Source organism: Ictalurus furcatus, chromosome 6 (genome assembly GCF_023375685.1).
Source record: "Ictalurus furcatus strain D&B chromosome 6, Billie_1.0, whole genome shotgun sequence".
Lineage (NCBI taxonomy): Eukaryota > Metazoa > Chordata > Actinopteri > Siluriformes > Ictaluridae > Ictalurus > Ictalurus furcatus.
In genome coordinates, this window is record NC_071260.1 from 6,353,426 (window position 1) to 6,374,404 (window position 20,979).

Below are 20,979 nucleotides of genomic sequence, written 5' to 3' on the forward strand. Positions count from 1 at the left end.
CCTTTATGGAGCTGTAAGCAGATTTGTTTTGTGGGCCCCTCTGTGCTGCCAGTACGACTGACTATTGTCAATGCTTGATTATGTGCACTATAACACACTCATTATCAATTTTATCAGTTGTAGCTGTTTTGCTTACATCATACCAACGTCTGCCTGGCACGTTTTCACCCTTCTACAGTTTTTAATTGTAACAGTGGCAAACACACAAGAGTGGTCAGGTGTTAATTTGCACTTTAATATTCTTTAATATTCAAATACTTAATATTACAGTACTAAGTGGCATACGTAATTACTGAAAAGTAGCAAAATAAACCAGCAGACAATGCATTTACTGTAAACAAGTTAACCACTTTAATCACTTTTGGTGGCACGATGGCTTAGTGGTTAGCATGCTTGCCTCACACTTCCAGGGTTGAGAGTTTGATTCCCACTATGGCCCTGTGTGTGCAGCGTTTGCATGCATCTCCCTGTGCTTTGGTGATTTCCTCCCCCAGTCCAATGACATGCATTGTAGGCAGATTGGCATGTCCATAATGTATGATTGTGCCCTGTCCAGGGTGTCTCCCGCCCTGTGCCCCTTGGGATAGGCTCCCTACAACACAGCAAGAATCAGCAGTACAGAAAATGGATTCTTATGTAAATGGACAATATTAAATTAAATACTTATAATAAATTATATATTAGAACGTAATGCAACTGTCTGTCAAAAAAAAAAAAGGTCTCACAAAAAGCATGGTTTATCCATATAAATTTTGTTCGATTGGGCACTTGGGGCAGATGGCATTGGTTGTTGGTTGTGCCCCACCTCTAAAATACTTCAACAGTGCTCTGAGGTAACTAAAGGAAGTTTCATAAGAGTATATCGTTGCTGGAACAGAATGTTATCTAAACAACATAAATTATTATACACAGCAGCAAGCCATATGTACACCTAAAACAACAACTCTAATATTACAGATATTCACCCAGGTCTGAGAGATTAAGCAGCAGAGAGAACAGGTCCAGCTGAATAAGGGCATTGGTCAGTTGGACAGGATCAGAGAGAAAGAACAAAAATTAGATAAAATAGTAGTGGTAACACTTAATTATATACATGTACAAGCACATGCAAAGAATGTAGGAAACAGGTATAAATACATTGCATGGGAAGAGCACAAAGTTGAAAAACACACACACACTCACAAAATGTTTAAGAAACACACACACACACACACACAAGATGTTTAAGAAGCACCAAAAACGTATAACAAGCTTATAATTAGAGAACAAATATGTGTAACAGTAGCTGCGTTTACATGGACAACAATAATCCACTCTTAATCCGATTAAGACCATACTCTAATTAAGAAACTACCATGTAAACAGCAATTTTTACTTACTTTAATCTAATTAAGGTCACAATTGAAGTAAGCAATAATCTGATTAAGACAGGTGGAGTACTCCTGTTTTAGTCGCATTATGGACGTGTAGTAGTGACATATAAACACCTTAATCACATTATGAAGGTCGTGTGAGAGTTTTCACCGCATTTTGCGACAGGACGCGATCACACACGGCAGTTTCACGTTTTACGGCGAACAAGAGAGTTCGGTGTGTCCCAAATCGCATACTTTCCTACTATAGGCCTGTAGTGGGGAAAAAGTACATGTATCTCGGCTACTATATAGACGGTAACTACGCGATTTGGGACATACCCACCGCTTCAAGCAGTTGTTTATACGGCTTCAAGCAGTCGTCTATTAGCACGTAAAGCATGACAAATAATTAACTGCACTTAAAGCATTCGTAAAAAAAATTTAATAAAAACACCCAAAACTGTATACGGTACCAAAACGAAGACGAACTGTATGCGTGAAATTCTGGAGAGACGTCGGACGGCGTAGCGCAGTGACGTAATGACGCGGGTTGTTGATCTAATTATGTTCTAAAACATGTAAAACGGGAACATGACAGGAGTATTCTAAAAGCGACTCACTCATGTAAACACCTTAATCACATTATTATCTTACTCAGATTAAGGTCAATAATTAGATTACTGCTGTCCATGTAAACGTAGTCAATACTGATCGGATCTCATGTTGTTTTTGAACAATAAACTGGATTTTTGCTTCCCTCATCCAACATGTTCTAGATTTATACTTTCAATTGAGCTTTCGAGTATGATCACTTATGGAAAAAGGTAATTAGCACCGCTAGTCGTTTTTGACACGACACCATTTATACAAAAAAGTAACTGCTGCGTCAGACAGAGTCGGTTTTGAAATTTTTTTACCTTTCATTATGATGCTAAAATAAACATTGATCCTATTAGACCCGTGCCATAACATTTAATAGATATGCACCCCGCACCATTCTGTGTAAACTCTAGAGACTGTTGTGTGTGAAAATCCCAGATCAGCAGTTTCTGAAATACTCAAACCAGCTAATCTGTTCAAAGTCACGGTTAAAGGCACTTTTCCGCAATTTTGATGTTAACTGAAGGTCTTGCTCTGTATGCTCATGATTTTATGCATTGTGCTGATGCTACATATTTAGCTGATTGGATAACTGCATAAATGAGCAGACGTACAAGTGTCCCCATTAAAGTGGACGGTGTATAATACAGTCTATAATACAGTGTAACATCTCTATCTCAATAGGTGGCGGTACTACACCGTAAGAGGGTTTTGTCAACCACCATAAAACACTACAGAAGAAGGAAGGAAACGGAACATGGCGGCCGACAAATCTACTAAAGAAAAGCTGTTGTCTGCTCTGAATGATATAGAAGTGTTATCCAGGTTGGCCTTATGGTTGATTTCTCTTTTTTTTTTTTTTAAATCATTGTTAGTATTATAGTGTTTAACTTTTCCTCTAAGTTCGCGAGTTCAATTTACCACAGCTAACGAATGAAAGTTTATATAATTTGGCTAGCTGTGCTAACAGTTTTACCTGTATTCCGACAAAGGCCAAGATTGGCTAGTAGTTCATACTCCTCCCCGCTGATTGGCCAGTCTGAAATGACAAGCCAATCATAGCGCAGTTTGTCGGCGGGCTGGGAGGAGCCTGATATAATACTAGCACTACTCCTACAGCCTTTATTCACATTAAAAATACTGTATCGTAATTACAATATGTATCAAGTAAGTCAGAATATTAGCTGGCTAGTTTAATTCTGTTTTCACGTTGAGATTGTTTTTGTTTCTCCGGCTGTAAGATGATGTGCGCTGTTGTTTTGTGTCCTCAGAGAACTGGTAGAGATGCTCGCATTGTCGCGAAGCCAGAAACTTCCCCAGCCTGGAGAGGATACTCAGGTACCCTGCCCCCTCCGTCCTCAGACACATTAAGCATGTCCATAATGAAATGTCTGTGATGCCAGTTTCTCGGTTAGTGCTGCATTTTCGTCATTCCTGTGAGAATTTAGCGGTTATATAAGTGCAGTTTCCTTCGGGATCAGTAAAGTTTATACCTGTTATGTGCCGCGCTGACGTCACAGGGTGACATTGCTGATGCGGAGACAGTTGCGTTTAATAACATAAACAAAATTAATCGATTTCAAACATAATGGTCAGGTTTCTCCACAGTTAGCTCCAAAACAAATCAAAAGCTTCTTTTCTCAATTCACCATTTTCCACTGCTGTTTAATGACCCTTTAATGAGAAATACAAGTGGAAGCAACAGATGTTGAATTCAAAGTCCCAGAATGCATTGCAGCTACACAATGTGCCAGATGCTGTGTTAGACTAAATTTCCAATTCGTGATAGTCCCTTTTCACAATGATGTCAGAAAACCTCCGCCTTTCCACAAAGCATTGTATACATACTTCCGTTTTACCTTACACGTGCTGGATACTTCAGGAAAATGCAGGAATGTGCTAACTAACAAAACGAAACACAAAAGGTAAAGTTTAGAATAATAATGTTTATGTATTTACGGTTTCTTATTTTGATTCTTTTCATAATGTTAATGGTCATTTCCAGTTTGCATTTCTTTAATGTGTAACTGCCTTGGGTTGGAAAGTAAGCTAGCACTAACAAGAAAAATATGCATCGCTCTCAGCCTGTCTTGCCACAAGTTACTAACAAGTGTTAAGTGTTTACTTTTTATATTAATGTATAATCGCACAGCATTAACCATGAATACGTTACTGACATTTATCTAACAATACACAATCTATAGCTAAGATCAGAAATATGGAATCACGATTGCAGCAAGAGTTTGTGGTCCGTATTACAATAAATTAATCAAGAATAAGGATTTAAAGACTTTATATTTGCAGAAGCGAAAGTGTTTGCTTAACTATCGTTTTCCTAACTCCTCTGCAAACGTAAGCTGGGCTGGATAATACAAAAATGCTTACCTTCATAATCAAACAGGTCCTGCTCAATGAAGAATTTGTATCCTTTATCAATTTTAGAACATGTCATAAGTGAAAATTTGCCTACAAGTCGCTGTACATCATCTCGATGTATTTCTGGCAGATGTGGAAGGGACTCTGTAAACTCCATAGTGTTCCACTATGCTGGCGGAAGTAACCATATGCTGCTTTTGACTCAGAATGGAAGTTGCGTGACGTCATGTGAAAGGGGTCTATTCCGTACCTCTGACTAGAAAAAAACTAAGAAAATTCCTTCAAGTTCAGCAAGTGACATCAAATTAACCTGGCTGCTCACATCATCAACAGTAAACTAAGTACCACTTCTAACCTTTAAATTAGTTGTACTGTGTATACAAATATTTGCTTTAGATCCATCAACATGCAGACATATTCTCTTGTTAAATATATAACAGACTATGTTAAGTGGAGGAAAATATGCAGTTAACAGTTAGCTCCAATTTCCCATTTCCAAGGGTAGTCGAATGCACAGTGAGTTTTGAGCAGAGACTCGGCTTGGCTAGTTGGCGCTTTACGAGATGACGAGCGTGATGGCATTGATGGTGGTATTAGCATGAAAGTGGAATCTTTGGAAGGTGATCTGTTTGAGAAGAGTGTACAGATGAGGAGGAGAGAAAGCAGGACAGAGTAAATTACTAAAGTGCCACTGCATCGTTTTTTTTAGTTAGTGGTGAAGGAAAAACGTATATCCCACTGGCACTAGTATCAGCAGTAGTCATTAGCATCATGGCTAATGTAGGAAAAGTCAAGTCAGAATTTCATTACAAAATAAATCATCGTTTTCTTTTTTGCTGCAGTGAAACACCAGACTTTTTAATTTCTCATTCCACACTGACCCCTAGTACACACATTTGGCAGACACCTGTGTGAACATCTAACACACACGTGCTTACGGACACGCAGAAATATAAATCAAGCCCAACACAAAATCATGTTGTTGAACCCCTTTATGTGAGCAGGTGCTGGAGCTGCTGGTGCAGAGGGACAAAGAGTTCCAGGAGCTGATGCGGACAGCCTTGAGGCAGGGCAGGACCCACGAGGAGATGCAGAAGCTGGAGAAAGAAGTAGAGAAGAGGGATGGTGATATCCAGCTGCTGCAGAAGCAGCTTAAGGAGGCGGAGCACATCCTGGTGAGCTTGTTTATGTAAACTAGAAGTGAAACAATACAATATGTCAGATTATTGATGTCACTACAACAGATTTCTGTCAAACTAATCTTATAGAGGTCTTTTTTATTATTTTTTTTAGATACATTATAACATTGTAATATGGGCAGTCAAATGTTTTTTCAAAGATTTTCTTCTGACCAATTCCCATAGGATTACATGGAAACTGTGCACTTACGTGACACAGATGTGTCACATTCTGATCTGGCAGGAGTTTGGGGCACATATGTCATAATGGATTATATGTCTTCATGCCGGATTGGAGCTACCACAGTCTTGGTGGTATACTCATCCTGAGTTGCCTAAAACACATGGGCCCAGGAAATGACGGTGTGGCTAATTGCTTTCCTTGAACTGTGGAGCCATGAATAACGGCATTATCCCATAGTTGAATTACACTGTTTAACCACTCCAGCTCTGAAAGTAGAGCAAAAGTATCAGATATTTTTTCAACTATAAATGTAAACTAATAAAATGGATTGTGTATAACGAAAATACAGACGTATGTCTTAATATTATCGCAAATTATAAATGGTTGGTGAGATAAAATGTGCAAGATAATGTTTATTTAGCGATAGTAAATAGGAAATATATTTTCTTAATTTCTCCAGTACCGAAAGCAGAACCGATAGCATCAGAGCTTATCGATACTATAGTCTTTCATAATATAGCACCAGGGCCAGTTTAATACCGGGTTTCAGTAAGTATCCCTACCACAGATGTTTGATCAGATTGAGATTTGGGGAATTTGGAGACCAAGTCAACACCTTGAACTCTGTCATGTTCCTCTAACCATTCCTGAACAATTTTTGCATTGCGGCAGGGGGCATTATCCTCCTGAAAGAGGCCAGTGTCAGTAGGGAATACTGTTGCCATGAAGGGTCGGCAACACTGTTTAGGTCGGTGGTACGTGTCACCTGGTCTTATTCCAGTCTTAAACTGTCCAGTTTGGGTGAGCCTGTACCCATGATGGCCTCAGATTACACTCCTGTCAGCCAAGATGAACAAGTTTACAGGTGTTCCTATTAAAGTGGATAGAGTGTGTACCATAGATGCTTGTTGTAGCAGTGATAAACTGGGCATTCTAGGTATACCACATGGCTAGAAACCTTCACTGCATAGCAAAGGCTTGTAAGCAAGTGTTTAGAGCTGCAACAACTAATTGATAATCATCAATTATGAAAATCGTTGTGAACGAATCTCATTACTGATTAGTTGGTCTGTGTGCGGCACAGGGTTTACTTACTCACTGTTCCTTCTGTTTAGAAAACACCCATCGGAGAGTAAATAATAAAGTTGTGTCCCAAATGACCTACTATACAGTGCATCCTGAAAGTATTCACAGTGCTTCACTTCTTCCACATTTTGTTATGTTACAGCCTTATTCCAAAATGGATTAAATTCATTATTTTCCTCAAAATTCTACAAACAATACCCCATAATGTCAACGTGAAAGAAGTTTGTTTGAAATCTTTGCAAATTTATTAAAAATAAAAAAACAAAAAAAGCACATGTATATAAGTATTCACAGCTTTTGCCATGACACTCAAAATAGAGCTCACGTGCATCCTGTTTCCACTGATCATCCTTGAGATGTTTCTACAACTCAATTGGAGTCCACCTGTGGTAAATTCAGTTGATTGGACATGATTTGGAAAGGCACACACCTGTCTATATAAGGTCCCACTGTTAACAAGGCATGTCGGAGCACAAACCAAGCCAGGAAGTCCAAGGAACTGTCTGGAGACCTCCGAGACAGGATTGTATCGAGGCACAGATCTGGGGAAGGATACAGAAGCATTTCTGCAGCATTGAAGGTCCCAACGAGCACAGTGGCCTCCATCATCTGTAAATGGAAGAAGTTTGGAACCAGCAGGGCTCTTCCTAGAGCTGGCCGCCCGGCCAAACTGAACAATCGGGGAGAAGGGCCTTAGTCAGGGAGATGACCAGAAACCCGATGGTCACTCTGACAGAGCTCCAGCATGTCTCTGTGGAGAGAGGAGAACCTTCCAGAAGAACAACCATCTCTGCAGCACTCCACCAATCAGGCCTATATGGTAGAGTGGCCAGACAGAAGCCACTCCTTGGTAAAAGGCACATGACAGCCCACCTGGAGTTTGCAAAAGGCACCTGAAGGACTCTCGGCCCATGATGAAACAAAGATTGAACTCTTTGGCCTGAATAGCAAGCATCATGTCTGGAGGAAACCAGGCACCAGTCATCACCTGGCCAATACCATCCCTACAGTGAAGCATGGTGGTGGAAGCATCATGCTGTGGGGATGTTTTTCAGCGGCGGGAACTGGGAGACTAGTCAGGATCGAGGGAAAGATGAATGCAGCAATGTACAGAGACATCCTTGATGAAAACCTGCTCCAGAGTGCTCTGGACCTCAGACTGGGGTGAAGGTTCATCTTCCAACAGGACAACGACCCTAAGCACACAGCCAAGATAACAAAGGAGTGGCTACAGGACAACTCTGTGAATGTCCTTGAGTTGCCCAGCCAGAGCCCAGACTTGAACCCGATCGAATATCTCTGGAGAGATCTCAAAATGGCTGTGCACCGACTCTCCCCATCCAACCTGATAGAACTTGAGAGGTCCTGCAAAGAAGAATTGGAGAAACTTCCCAAAAATAGGTGTTCCAAGCTTGTAGCATCATACTCAAAGACTTGAGGCTGTAATTGGTGCCAAAGGTGCTTCAACAAAGTATTGAACAAAGGCTGCGAATACTTATGTACATGTGCTTTTTTTTGTTTTTTTATTTTTAATAAATTTGCAAAGATTTCAAACAAACTTCTTTCACGTCATCATTATGAGGTATTTTTTGCAGAATTTTGAGGAAAATAATGAATTTAATCCATTTTGGAATAAGGTTGTAACATAGCAAAATGTGGAAAAAGTGAAGCACTGTGAATACTTTCCGGATGCACTGTACCTTTGCACTATGCATTGTGTACTCTACCGTCTAATATATGAATTTTAGAAAGGTAATATCGTCTCAAATGGAACACTAGCGGGTTTTTTTTTAATAACCGGAAGTATAAGCCGCTTCCTAGTCGATGGTGCACAATTTCATACGCACATAATGTCACACTGCTAGCTTTAGCAGATACCCAGAGTCACCGACAGTGACTTTCTTCAATGACTTTGTCAACGTTATCTTTTATTCCCAACATGACCTCACTCACCATCAGATGGCGGCGTAATCGTCAAGTGACTGAGGAAGAAAGTGTGCGACCTCTGAGGCAGGGGGCATTTTATATTAAACACCATGTAGAACAAACTTTATAAAGCAGAGATTGTGTAGCACGGACACATGACAGTGATGCACGAGCACAAACTTATGTTTATATCCACAATAATATGTCTAAAGGCGGTGAATAACAGAAACCACAAGGTGCAGTGAAAGTTTTTATTATTAATTTAGGACTGTAGTTTAATTTTATTTTAAATAAACGAAAAAATGGTACGGAAAGCCCCCCCCATCCGATTAATCGGAAAAATAATTGGCCAACTAATCGATTATGAAAATAATCATTAGTTGCAGCCCTACAAGTGTTTAAAAAGTCTTCAAAAAAAGGCTTCCAGTTGTGTAGCCTTTAAAGCCGCTTGGGTAACCGTTTAATTTTTCCTGTCTGTTTCTAGGCTAATATGTGCCTCTCTTTTGTAATATCTCCCTAGCTGTCTTCACACAAACATCAATTGATGAAAAATCTATTTTTCTTTTCCTCCTCCAAGCAGGATGGCATATGAGTTTGGCCAGCAGAGCTGCCTGTTCCATTAAATGATAGATTCACCCTGAATCCTCTTTCTTTTTCTGTCTCACTCTCTTTTTTTCCTATCTACAGGCCACTGCTGTGTACCAGGCCAAAGAGAAACTCAAATCCATCGAGAAGGCCAGAAAAGGTATTTGACTCTTGTTTTCTGGCCAGGGCACTCCAAGCTTTATCACTCCAATCATAGTACACTGACTATGTTATTGTTGTAACTTTAAATTATATCACAGTAGCCTTCTCTGGTTCCAGTGTTGACTTCTACAACACTCAACAACTGCATCTCTCATACCAAAGATTTAGACCAGGGGTGTCCAATCTTATCTTGTAATGGCTGGTGTGGGTGCAGCTTGGACACCCCAGATTTAGGCAAACTTTATAGTAGAGGTCGACCGATCTATTGATTGGTTGTGCCGATTAATCGGCACCGATAACTGATTGCTGTTCGGTTATCGCCAAAAATCCACATTGATAGTACGTTGTGGGAGTGGCTGAGAAGGGTCCGCTGTCAATTTACAGTGCGAGAGTGGCCTCAAGAGGCGAAATAAAAACTGACGCCTTGTGGTGTTTGTTTTTGACACCTGAGGTCCTGTTTATACTAGTGCGTTTTCATTTTAAAACACACAACTTTTGCTGCAGTTACATCTACACTACTCCGGCGTTTCGACCCTTTCAGTGTAAACGGACCAAAACGAAGGCGTGGCTGCCCTCATTCGCCCCCCTCGTTGAGTCTTCTGAATGATTGTGTTTCTTTCCCTGATTTGTCAAGCCCCTACCATATGACTTGCGCTGTCTTGATCGTATACTCAACAACATGGAGACTGAAACGCAAGCTTAGCTGGCTTTGTTGTCATTCTTAGCAGCCATTGTGCAGTTCAATTCTGCATTTTATAATACTGCAGCTGCCTACATGCGCAAGAGGTGAGCTATGATTAGAGCAATCGGCAACAAATCTCATTTCAAGTGGCGTAAGCCCTACATGGAACGCCGGTTTGTACAAGCAACCGACTTCCAGTTTACACTTGTATGCGCATGCCCATTGTGCATGAATGGTCATGTGACATGCGTGTTCGGTCGTGTAGTGTGGACTGAGAACTTTTCTGAAACATAGCGGAAACGCTGGTGTGGACGAGGATGGTTTTCATTTTAAAACGCTGTTTTAAAATGAAAACGCACTAGTGTAAACAGGGCCTGAGTCTACAGCCTGCACCGAGTGGGATACTTCAGATGTGGATTTAAAACATGGCCACGAAAAGGAGTTATTTGGAGTGTTGCTTTTTGGTTCAGTTTGACTGTGTATAATATATTTGCTTCAATATTTATTAATAGTTAATCATTATAGAGTCTGTTTGCAACCAGTGATGTCATCACGTCAAATTAAATGTCTACAGCAAAACAAAGCTTGTAGGATATTTGACCACTAGCCAGTCATCTAATGTACTTAAACATTTTTAGTATCATGATGAAATGTTTTTCTAAAATTAATGCCCCATGACTATTAACATATTTAAAAATTTGTGCAGCATTACCTAGTTACTTCTTTGAGATGTAGTTTCAGATGCAATACATGAAAGCATTTTGTTTTGCTACCTAGTACTCAGTGCCAGTGGAATTCATTGTACATGTAATGTTTCTCTTTACCAGGCAGCATCTCTTCAGAGGAAATTATAAAGTACGCACACAGGATAAGTGCCAGTAATGCAGTGTGTGCTCCTCTGAACTGGGTACCAGGTATGTTCTCTCCCACTTTTTTCCTGTCTTCCTTTTTTTTGTCTGTACCTTCCAATGTCTCATTCTTATAAAAACAAACAATTGTTTCATTTATAAATAATTTGCTTAATTTTATTTGTTGGGTTGTTTTTGAACCACATTTATTTCTTCCAATAACAACTGAAAAATGCATAAACTCATTGTGGTCGTTTGGAGAGCTTCTTTTGGACAGATTGTCCACACTGGCTGATTCAGGCGAATGCTTTTTTAATGCGCTCTCGCGCTCTCTCTCTCTATCTGTGTGTGTGTCAGGTGACCCACGGAGGCCATATCCTACTGACCTTGAGATGCGTAGTGGAATGCTAGGTCATATGTGTAACCTGCCCACTAACGGCGTGAATGGACACCTGCCTGGAGATGCACTGGCTGCTGGGAGATTACCAGGTATGTGTGCTCTTGTGTAGTTTTGTATTCTAGATGCAGCAATTTGTAGATCTGATAGGCCCTTTAGAATTGTTAGGTTAACATATTACTCACATAAGGGGATTCCAGTTGCAGCATCTTTTTTTAGTCAGTGTTTTGTATTGAGGAAGATGGTGATGTAACATACGTGGCACGCATTTATAGTTTCATCAAACCCAAGTTAACAAAAGTATAAGTAATACCCTATTATTTCCCACTATTCCCCCTGTTTAAGTGTGTTAGCACCAGATCCCACCTATGTCCCAAAAGCAAAAAGAGAGAAAGGAAGGAAAAAAGAATTACTTTTCAGTGAGTATTTTTTTCCAGTTTAAGGTAAGACATTGTATCCATGAGCCACTGAGCGATAGCTGGGGGTTTGTTAGATTTCCAATAAAATAAAAGATGACATCTAGCTAATGCCATCTAAGTTTCAGTACAATGATGGTAAAGTAATTGAGCCAATACAAGGCTGGACATGTAAAGAACATATGGCTCAAAGTGCATGGGAACACATTCCATTGTTACATTGATCATATATTCAGATAAATTTCAGACAATTGTGCTTTCAAATCATGAACTTTGTAGTATTTTAAATATGTGTCTGAGCTTAGCACTCATTGTGCTTGTATGAATACTATCAATAGCACCATCCCACTATTGGTCTGTAAAACCTACATCCAACTCATTCTCCCAGGCTGTTTTAATATTCTTAATAGAACAAAGACATGAGCTGATTGTAAATCATAAAGATTAGTAATGGTAAGGGTTAAGAAGATCTCTTGATGGCTTGAGGGGTAGAGTAGAAAAATAGAAGTAGTGCAGTGCTTGAGATGAAACATGGGATGCTGGCGGATCAAATTTTGTAGATAGCTCTGTATAATTATGAAATATGCTGTCCTTGTAACGATCTTGAAAACATGTTATACCTTTCTCAGACCACTGCTTTGATGTGTGATCTATAAACAACTGGGGAACAAATTATTCACAAATTAATGGTGTTGATGATGTAGAAGCATGAGTAAATCCTAAGAGTGGACAAAAGTACTCGGTTATTTGTAAAATCAGATGGGATTAAAATTCAAGGAAGAAGTAAAGCTATTATTGAAGACGACGTACATGATTGGGCCTCCAGTCTACACCATGGAGCCAAAGAGCCAAGTCAGTATGTAACTTTTTGAATATGGGCTTACCAATAAAATAACTAGAAGTCAGGTAATGCAAACCCTCCAAGCAATATCTTTCCTACCTGTGGCACTTTCCCATTGCATCAAAAGGGGATAATAATTTGGTCAACAGTTTATAAAAGACGGGGGAAGGCACTGAAACTGGAAAAGGAATTTTGGTAAAAAATTGGATTAAATTGGATACATGTATTAGTAAAACTATAATTTGAATTGTAGGAAAGAAGATGCTCTCAGTGTGATCGATAGAGGCTCAATGGCTGAGGCAAATAGCAAGGGACAAAGCAGGTATCTGTTATGTGCAATGTTCCAACTTAATGGGCATTCACACCATTGATATGAATGCAGGCCCTGGAGAGAAGCATATAGAAAACATTCCCAAGCACAAACTTTAAATATTGAAAAATTATAATTATACTGTACCTGGTCAGAAGCCTTTGTGGCATCGAGCAAGATCCCAACCTCCTGAGTAACTGTAGTGTGTCTGTAGTAAATTAAGTGCAAAGACATTGAAAAACATTTGCTGCCCCCTTAATAAAACTTTTGTTCCTTGGCTATAATAGTAGGAAGTACTTTTTCAAGACTGGTTGTCAATGCTTTGGCCAATGTCTTCACATCCACATTCTACAAAGAAAATTCTGTATGAACTGCATAATGTGGGGTCCTTGCAAGATTATCAAAGTCTGTCTTAGTCTCAGGCAAAGAGCCACGTTGTACACAGATTGAAGTAGTGGTACCAGTTTGTTCTGAAATTTCTTTAAAACCTCAGCTAAAAAACATCCAGACCAGGAGTTTTATTGACCTTCATTGCTTTAACTGCACTTATGATTTCTTCTATACATTTATTAGGGCTAAGATATGATTGCCTTGAGATTCTGTAAGAAATCAGTAATTGCTCTAGTATCAGTTGGAGATTCTGATTTGTATAGGGATGTATGGAAAGTTTTAAAAGTTTCATTAACAGCCACAGGCCTAGAAGGTTGTGTACCAGAAGAATCACCAGTCTTTGGAGTCTTTCTTGTGTCATTCCACTTTATTACATGTAACTTTATTTATGGACTTTAATGTTATGAATTCTTTATATTTCCAGATTTCTTGAGCTAATACTAATGTCTGCTGAAAGTTTTAATGTGAATAGTGTAATTGGAAATATATTTACTGAAAAAAATGTTGACACGTTCAATACTTATTTCCCCCACTGTATTTTAGTTACATTCCCCACTTGCTGAACTGTCTCTTGTCTGAGCTTTATGTTGATGATGATGGTTAACATGAATATATATTCATTCCTCCTCCTTCTCCCTCCTAAGACGTGCTGGCCCCTCAGTACCCATGGCAGTCTGCAGATGTTGCCATGGCAATGCCTCCACCATCTCACCATGGTAACGACCTTGGATTGGAGTTGCCAGGGCACAATAAGGAGAATGAGGATGATGTGGAGGCCATGAGCACCGACTCATCCAGCAGCAGCAGTGATTCTGACTGAGAATGCGTGACTGACTGAGAGAGGCAATATAAATATAAAATTCTCCAAAAAGGATTGTGTGCAAGATATCTTGATACAAAATTTTCCAATAGGACTGCTTTCTTAACTTAAACATTTTTTAAGGTTATAATTAACTTCATTCCTTCTGCATTGTTAAAACCTACCTTACCTCAGCCAGCTGAAAATATCTCATGATACTAAGCTTAAACAATTAAAGTGTAATTTGCAGCTTGTTTTACACGTATCAGGTTTAGCCTGTTTTTCTCACCTGTTCACCATTAGAGAGCAAGAGCTTCTAGGAATTCAAGAATATTTTGGTACGTTTATGAAAACATTTCATTCTCTTGTCTGAATCCTATTGGCTTGAACAGATGGGTGTGAAGTTTGGCTTAGTTTGATGGACTTGTCACTCAGCATACTGTAAGCTCATGTAGAAATGCTGCAAACAATTAATGTAACTCAGCAGTTGTGTAAATAGAGCTGTAAAAATGTTTGGGTTTCATATCTTGTAAATAAAGTTTGTTTGGTAAAATATTTGTCTCTTTTGTATTTGGAGCAGGAATAAAGGGAACGGGTGCTCCTCACATAAGTGCACTTTTAATATGGTCTGTGGGGTATGGGTGGGGTTCTTTAAACCGTCGAAGTTGACCCAGGAATAATTACTAGGATTTAAATTCCTTGACTTTTGAGGTTTGGGCTTGCACATGTATGTGAACAAAAGGTACTACAGCCAGTGAATAGATTTGGTCAAGAGTGTACATATTCACAATGTGTTCCAGAATGGCACAAGAAAAAAAAATGTTACGTAAACATCACATTCAGTATATAAAGTGCTGTGGCTTTACAAGGAGCACACTTGTGCAGTTGGCTATTAGAATTTGTTTGTCATGGTGTTACCAATATGGTGTCCAATAGGGGAAACAATAACCTATGCCAATATGTGTAGAATAGTAATCTGGTAGTACGTAAAATTGTATATATGCATATTTGTTGCCCCTATTTCACTATGTAAATTAAAACAGCCTCAAACTAGCATTGCCACCTATTTTTCTTTTTTTATGCATTCTTGGAATAATAACTATTAACACGAAATTACATCTTTTCACTGCCCCATATCTGTTTACTTGTCTATTACTTTGTAAGTGTATCTCAAGAAATCCTCATCCCCCAACGCTGGTGTAAAGAGAAATCTTTCTTACAAATCTTTATCTTAAAACTTAAAACATTACACAACTCTTTGTCCAAAACAAAAAGAACCCAATACACACAGACACACACCAGAATATATATTATTATTAATGTAGGACTGTAGTTTAATTCGGTGCTTTTTGTGCATCCTTAAAAAAAAGAATTTATAAATACGTATATACAATATAAACTAAAATAAATGAATAAAATAAATTATATATATATATATATATATATATATATATATATATATATATATATATATAACATTTATTTTATAGTATTTATGCATTATTTTTATGGATGCGCAAAAAGCACTATATATATATATATATATATATATATATATATATATATATATATATATAATTTATTTTATTCATTTATTTTAGTTTATATTGTATATACGTATTTATAAATTCTTTCTTTATGGATAAACAACAGTCCTAAATTAATAATAAAAACTCACTTTCACTGCACCTTGTGGTTTCTGTTACTCACTGTCTTTAGGAATATTATTTTACTTCTGTTTACTTCTGATCATCGTGTTTTAATTAGACATTACAGATCTTACGCTCCCACTCTGTATCAGCGCGTCTACACAGCACGTGATCAGCAACACGGCCTCGTTACTAACACATCACTTCCGTTATAATAAACCACAGAATTTACATTGAAAGCGTGCAAATACAGCATATAATGACAGTAAACTTGAATTAAACTAAACCTTTTAAGCAACTTGCACCAGTTTCCCCAACCCTTTGCACACAGTGGAGCATTTTGGATATAAACATAAGTTTGTGTTCGTGCATCACTGTTTGATCTCCGCGGTGTTTAACATAAAATGCCCCCCTGCCTTAGAGGATTTTCTTCCGCAGTCACTTGACGATTGCTCCTCCGTCTGATGGAGACTGAGGTCATGTTGGGAATAAAAGGTAATGTTGACATAAACAGTAAACTGAAGAAAGTCATTGTCTCTGGGTGACCCTGGGTGTCTGCTAGTATGCGTATGACGTCATGCGCCGTCGACTAGGAAGCGGCTTATACTTCTGGTTAGTAAAAAATTAAAATTAAAAAAATAATAATAATAAAAAACAGCTAGTGATATATTTGAGATGATATTACCTTTCTAAAATCCACACACTAGACGGTATGGAATTCTTCTCAGATACCCTCTATGGTACAGAAAAAGTTTGCAAGCAACACCCATGTGAAAGCAAATAACTCTGATGGGACTCAAACCCACAACCTTTGAATAGCGCTGACCCTTAAATTAGGGGTCCAATGTACGATCCGTTTGGCCATGAAACTGCATTCCAGAAATCTAGTCATTCATTTAAATGAGCAAAAAGTGATGTCTCTTTCTGCAGCCGCTGGACTAGCAGACAAATTTATATTAACACATAGGACTGTTTTTTATCCAGTGATGAGAAGTGATAAGTCTCCTGTCCATAGGGTTGACAGGCAAGGAAAAAGATGGACTGCTGCTGTCAAGTCTGGACGGGGAAATGACTATGGGAGTCCTAGGGCTGCTCAAAACCACTCAGTAAATGGTAGTGTGTTTTTACTGTCTTGAAGCAGGTCACCTTATTGCTGATTGTGAAGTCTAGAAGAAGAAAAACAGTTCAGTTAATCCTAAAAGTGTGGGTTTTGTGCAAACAGTTGCAAATGAATTGATGCTTTCCTCTGAGAACTTGGTGTATAAACCATTTATGCTACAGGGGTGGGTATCAAGCAGTAGCGATGGGGAATATTTGCCAGTAACGGTATTACGAGACACAGGAACTGCCCAGTCTCTCATGCTCTGTAATGTACTACAATTACCTTCTGACTCGTACACAGGCTCTGACGTACTTTTGCGAGGGATAGGGGTAGGGTCTATAAAAGTACCTCTATACAAAATTTACCTCAAAACACACCTGATAATGGGAGATATTATGGTTGGGCTTTGTTCTCAACTTCCTGTGGAAGGGGTTGAAGTTATATTGGGATATGACTTAGCTGGTGGTAAAGTTTTTCTCCAACCAATTGTTGTAAGTAACCATATTACTGATGAGAAAGCTAATGTGTCTGTTCAATTTCACTCAGTATTTCCTACCTGTGTGGTGATGCGAGCTCAAGCTTGCAAATTTCATGATGTGGATCTTGCTCATACTTTCCTACAGTCTTCTGATGCTAAAGGTATGACTGGAAAATTGTGTGTGGAAACAAATGCTTCTCCGTGTCAAGTTACAATACCGGAGATGGATAATGTTCAGTTAAAAATTGGGCATTCACAGTTATGTGCTGCAGAGAAAGCTGATCCTTCATTGAGTATGTGCATTGCTGCAACTACAAACAATATAAACAACCTTAATGATAAAGTCACTTACTTTTGGGAGAACGATGTTTTGATGCGTAAGTGGAAGAATGGCCAAATTGTTGTTCCCACAGGTTACCGCCTCCTTATACTAAGTCTTGCTCATGACCATGTTCTTTCTGGCCATTTGGGGATCAGGAAAACTTATGATAGAGTTCTGAGGTATTTCTTCTGGCCTGGTCTAAAGTCAGATGTTGCTACCTATTGTCGGTCATGCCATTTCTGCCAACTGACTGGTAAGCCAAACCATACCTCCTGCTCCATTACATCCCATCCCAGTCATGAGTGAACCATTTGAACGTATCATTGATTGCGTTGGACCATTGCTAAAGTCTAAGTCGGGTCACCAGTATATACTTACCATAATGTGTGCTGCTACACGATACCCAGAGGTTATACTGATGAGAAGCATTAAAGCTAAAGGTATAGTGAAAGAGCTGATAAAATTCTTTTCTACTTTTGGGCTAAGAATTATTCAAACGGATCAAGGTTCCAATTTCACATACACACTGTTCTCGCAAGTTCTGCGTGAGTTAGCAATTAAGCACCAATTATCAAGCACTTATCATCCTGAGTCACAATGCAAGCTAGAACGTTTCCATCAGACACTCAAGTCTATGCTACGTGTATTCCGTGTGGAAACTGGCAAAGACTGGAATGATGGTTTGCTGATATTAATGTTTGCTGCTCATGAGACAGTACAGGAATCACTGGGGTTTAGTTTTAGAATTAGTTTTTGGTCACACAGTACGGGGACCCTTAAGACTGTTACGGGAACAATTATTGAATGAAACTTCTGCACTGGTGTCAGTGCTTGAATATGTGAGTAGAATACATGAACACTTACATAAAGTGTGTGGAATGGCAAAGACGAATTTGACAGGAAAACAAAAGCAAATGAAGCAATGATTTGACAGACGCAGTGTTACTCTGAGTTTTCAAGAAAGGGACTCAGTTTTGGTGCTGTCACGATCTCGCTAGCAGAGGGTGCTGCAGCGATGACGTGCACAAGCAGCTGGAGAGCGCGTGCACATGCTTGAAGTGCGCATGGATGCTAAGACCTTGTTTACAATGGACATGTGCACTTGTTTTAGTTCCTGTTCTGTCCCCGCCCGGTTCACTTATTGGCAGAGGTGCGAGGGTGTGTTGTGAAGTGTTGCCAGCTGTCAGCCATTAAGGTAATTGTGACTGGTTATTTAAACTCCTCGTATTGCCATGCACGTCAGGCGGTATTAGAGAATAATAGCGTAGAGTAATGACGGATTAAAGGAAAGATGGAATGTATAAATGGTGCCAGGTGGTAATGTGTCCATGCTCTGTCTAGTTTCCTGTTCTAGTTTCATGCTCTAGTTAAAAGAGAGTCCATGCCATAGTTAGAAGAGTGTTCATGCCATAGTTAGAAGAGTGTTCATACCATAATTAAATGGGTGTTCATGCCATAGTTAAATGAGTGTTTATGCCATAGTTAAATGAGTGTTCCTGCTCTAGCTAAATGAGTGTTCCTGCCATAGTTAAATGAGTGTTCCTGCCATAGCTAAATGAGTATTCCTGCCATAGTTAAATGAGTGTTCATGCTCTAGTTAAACGAATGTTCATGCTCTAGTTAAACGAGTGTCCATGCCTTTGCTAAACGAGTGTCCATGCCTTTGCTAAACGAGTGTCCATGCCTTAGTTAAACGAGTGTTCATGCCTTAGTTAAACGAGTGTTTCCTGCCTTAAGTGTAAATAAAGACTTTACTCCTGCGCTTACTTCCTGTTTTAGTACTGTTTCGTAACAGGTGCTGCTTCCCATTCCTGGTTCAACATTGCAGGCAAGGTTTTCTGGACCCTACATGATAGAACAGAAGTTGAGTAGTACAGACTATGTTCTTGGTACCCCAGACCATAGAAAGAAAACCTGTGTGTGTCACATCAATATTCTTAAGAAGTATGTGAAGAGAGCGGATAGAGCCAAAGCAGAGTCTCTGCCTGTTGCCATTGTAGCGCAACAGACTGCTGCTGTGGACAGTGAGGATAATGAGTGGGTTGGCAGTCATAGTGAGACTGGACTACCCAAGCTCTCTAACTCGGAAATATTACACAATATTAGCGAACAGTTTAATTATCTTTATCATTCTCATCGAAGAGATATTGTGTGGTTGATAAAACGTTTCCTTTCTCTCTTCTCAGATAATCCCACTCGGACTAACGTTCTGTTTCATGACATTGAGGTTTTGGACTCACCCCCCATTAAACAGCATCCATATCGGGTTAACCATGCTAAAAGCGAGGAAATGAGGAAAGAGGTAAATTACCTATTGAAAAATGGTCTTGCCGTGCCCAGCTCAAGTCCATGGAGCTCGTCTCGTATTCTTGTGCCAAAGTCAGATGGTTCCCTCAGATTTTGTACAGACTACAGGAAGTTGAATAATGTCACTAAACCCAATTCTTTCCCCTTACCTACGATGAAGGATTGTTTTTCCTTCAGTATATGGTTATGGCTTTCGGGATGTGAAATGGCCCAGCTACTTTGCTAATGCAGAGGGTTTTGTCCGGGGCAGTAAATTGTGAGGTATATTTGGATGATGTCCTGATTTATTCCAATTCATGGAGTGATCACATTAATACCCTGCGTGAAGTGTTTGTCCGGTTAGCAAGAGCCAATTTAAATGTGAACTTGGCCAAGTGTGAAATTGGGAAGGTAGTAGTCGCATACCTTGGTTAACAAGTGGGCCAAGGCCAGGTGAGCCCTGTCAGTGCCAAAGGGGAAGCAATTGTGAACTTTCCTGCTCCCAAAACCAAAAGGGAATTATGTAGGTTCTTCCAAAATCAAAAGGACGGCATAGTACTTGCCTGTTCCGGTTTATTAAACAGGTGCTTTTCTGTTGATAGCAACTGAAATCTACATGCAACACAAATGTATCAATAAAGGATCTTTGGCAGGACCTGAACCCACAAGCTTTTAATAGAATCAATGTCAAGCCTAGAATTCACCATCCAGTGTGCCGCAGAACCCATCTTGGCTTGCTTGTGTGGTGTTTCATCTCAGGCTGTAAGAAAGGAATAGCTCTTGTAGAAACAAGAGTCTTATATCAGGCTCTGAAGAGATTCAAACCCTGGACTTCTGTTGTGGATAAAAATGACATGAAATAAACACAAGGGAGACCTAGTATGAGTAATATGTAATTTTATTGAAAATTCACAGGACTGGTTGGATTCACACTTTAAGATCTTTAAGAGTAACACACTATGGTTTATTAGTCACAGAGAAATATAAGAGCTGAGGAGGGCAGGCTG

The 20,979-nt window shown here is 39.3% G+C and overlaps 1 protein-coding gene and 1 long non-coding RNA gene across 3 annotated transcripts; one reads left to right on the forward strand and one right to left on the reverse strand.

Moving 5' to 3' along the window:
• Window positions 1-214: 214 nt before the first annotated feature.
• On the reverse strand, window positions 215-1,886 carry LOC128608543 (uncharacterized). Of its 2 annotated transcripts, none has more exons than XR_008386092.1 (4): window positions 1,829-1,886; window positions 966-1,005; window positions 726-837; window positions 215-592 (listed from the first exon to the last, which is right to left on the reverse strand). It is a non-coding gene; the product is annotated as an uncharacterized LOC128608543 (long non-coding RNA). The 2 variants fall into 2 exon arrangements; XR_008386091.1 differs by lacking the exon at window positions 1,829-1,886 and adding an exon at window positions 1,380-1,729.
• Window positions 1,887-2,090: 204 nt separating this feature from the next.
• med4 (mediator complex subunit 4) lies at window positions 2,091-14,688 on the forward strand. The gene is made up of 8 exons (XM_053626333.1): window positions 2,091-2,179; window positions 2,640-2,780; window positions 3,227-3,293; window positions 5,336-5,506; window positions 9,393-9,450; window positions 10,962-11,048; window positions 11,340-11,471; window positions 13,981-14,688. Exons 2-8 carry the CDS (start codon window positions 2,713-2,715, stop codon window positions 14,154-14,156), a joined length of 759 nt encoding a protein of 252 aa, XP_053482308.1. The 5' UTR covers window positions 2,091-2,179; window positions 2,640-2,712; the 3' UTR covers window positions 14,157-14,688.
• The last annotated feature ends 6,291 nt before the right edge of the window (window positions 14,689-20,979 follow it).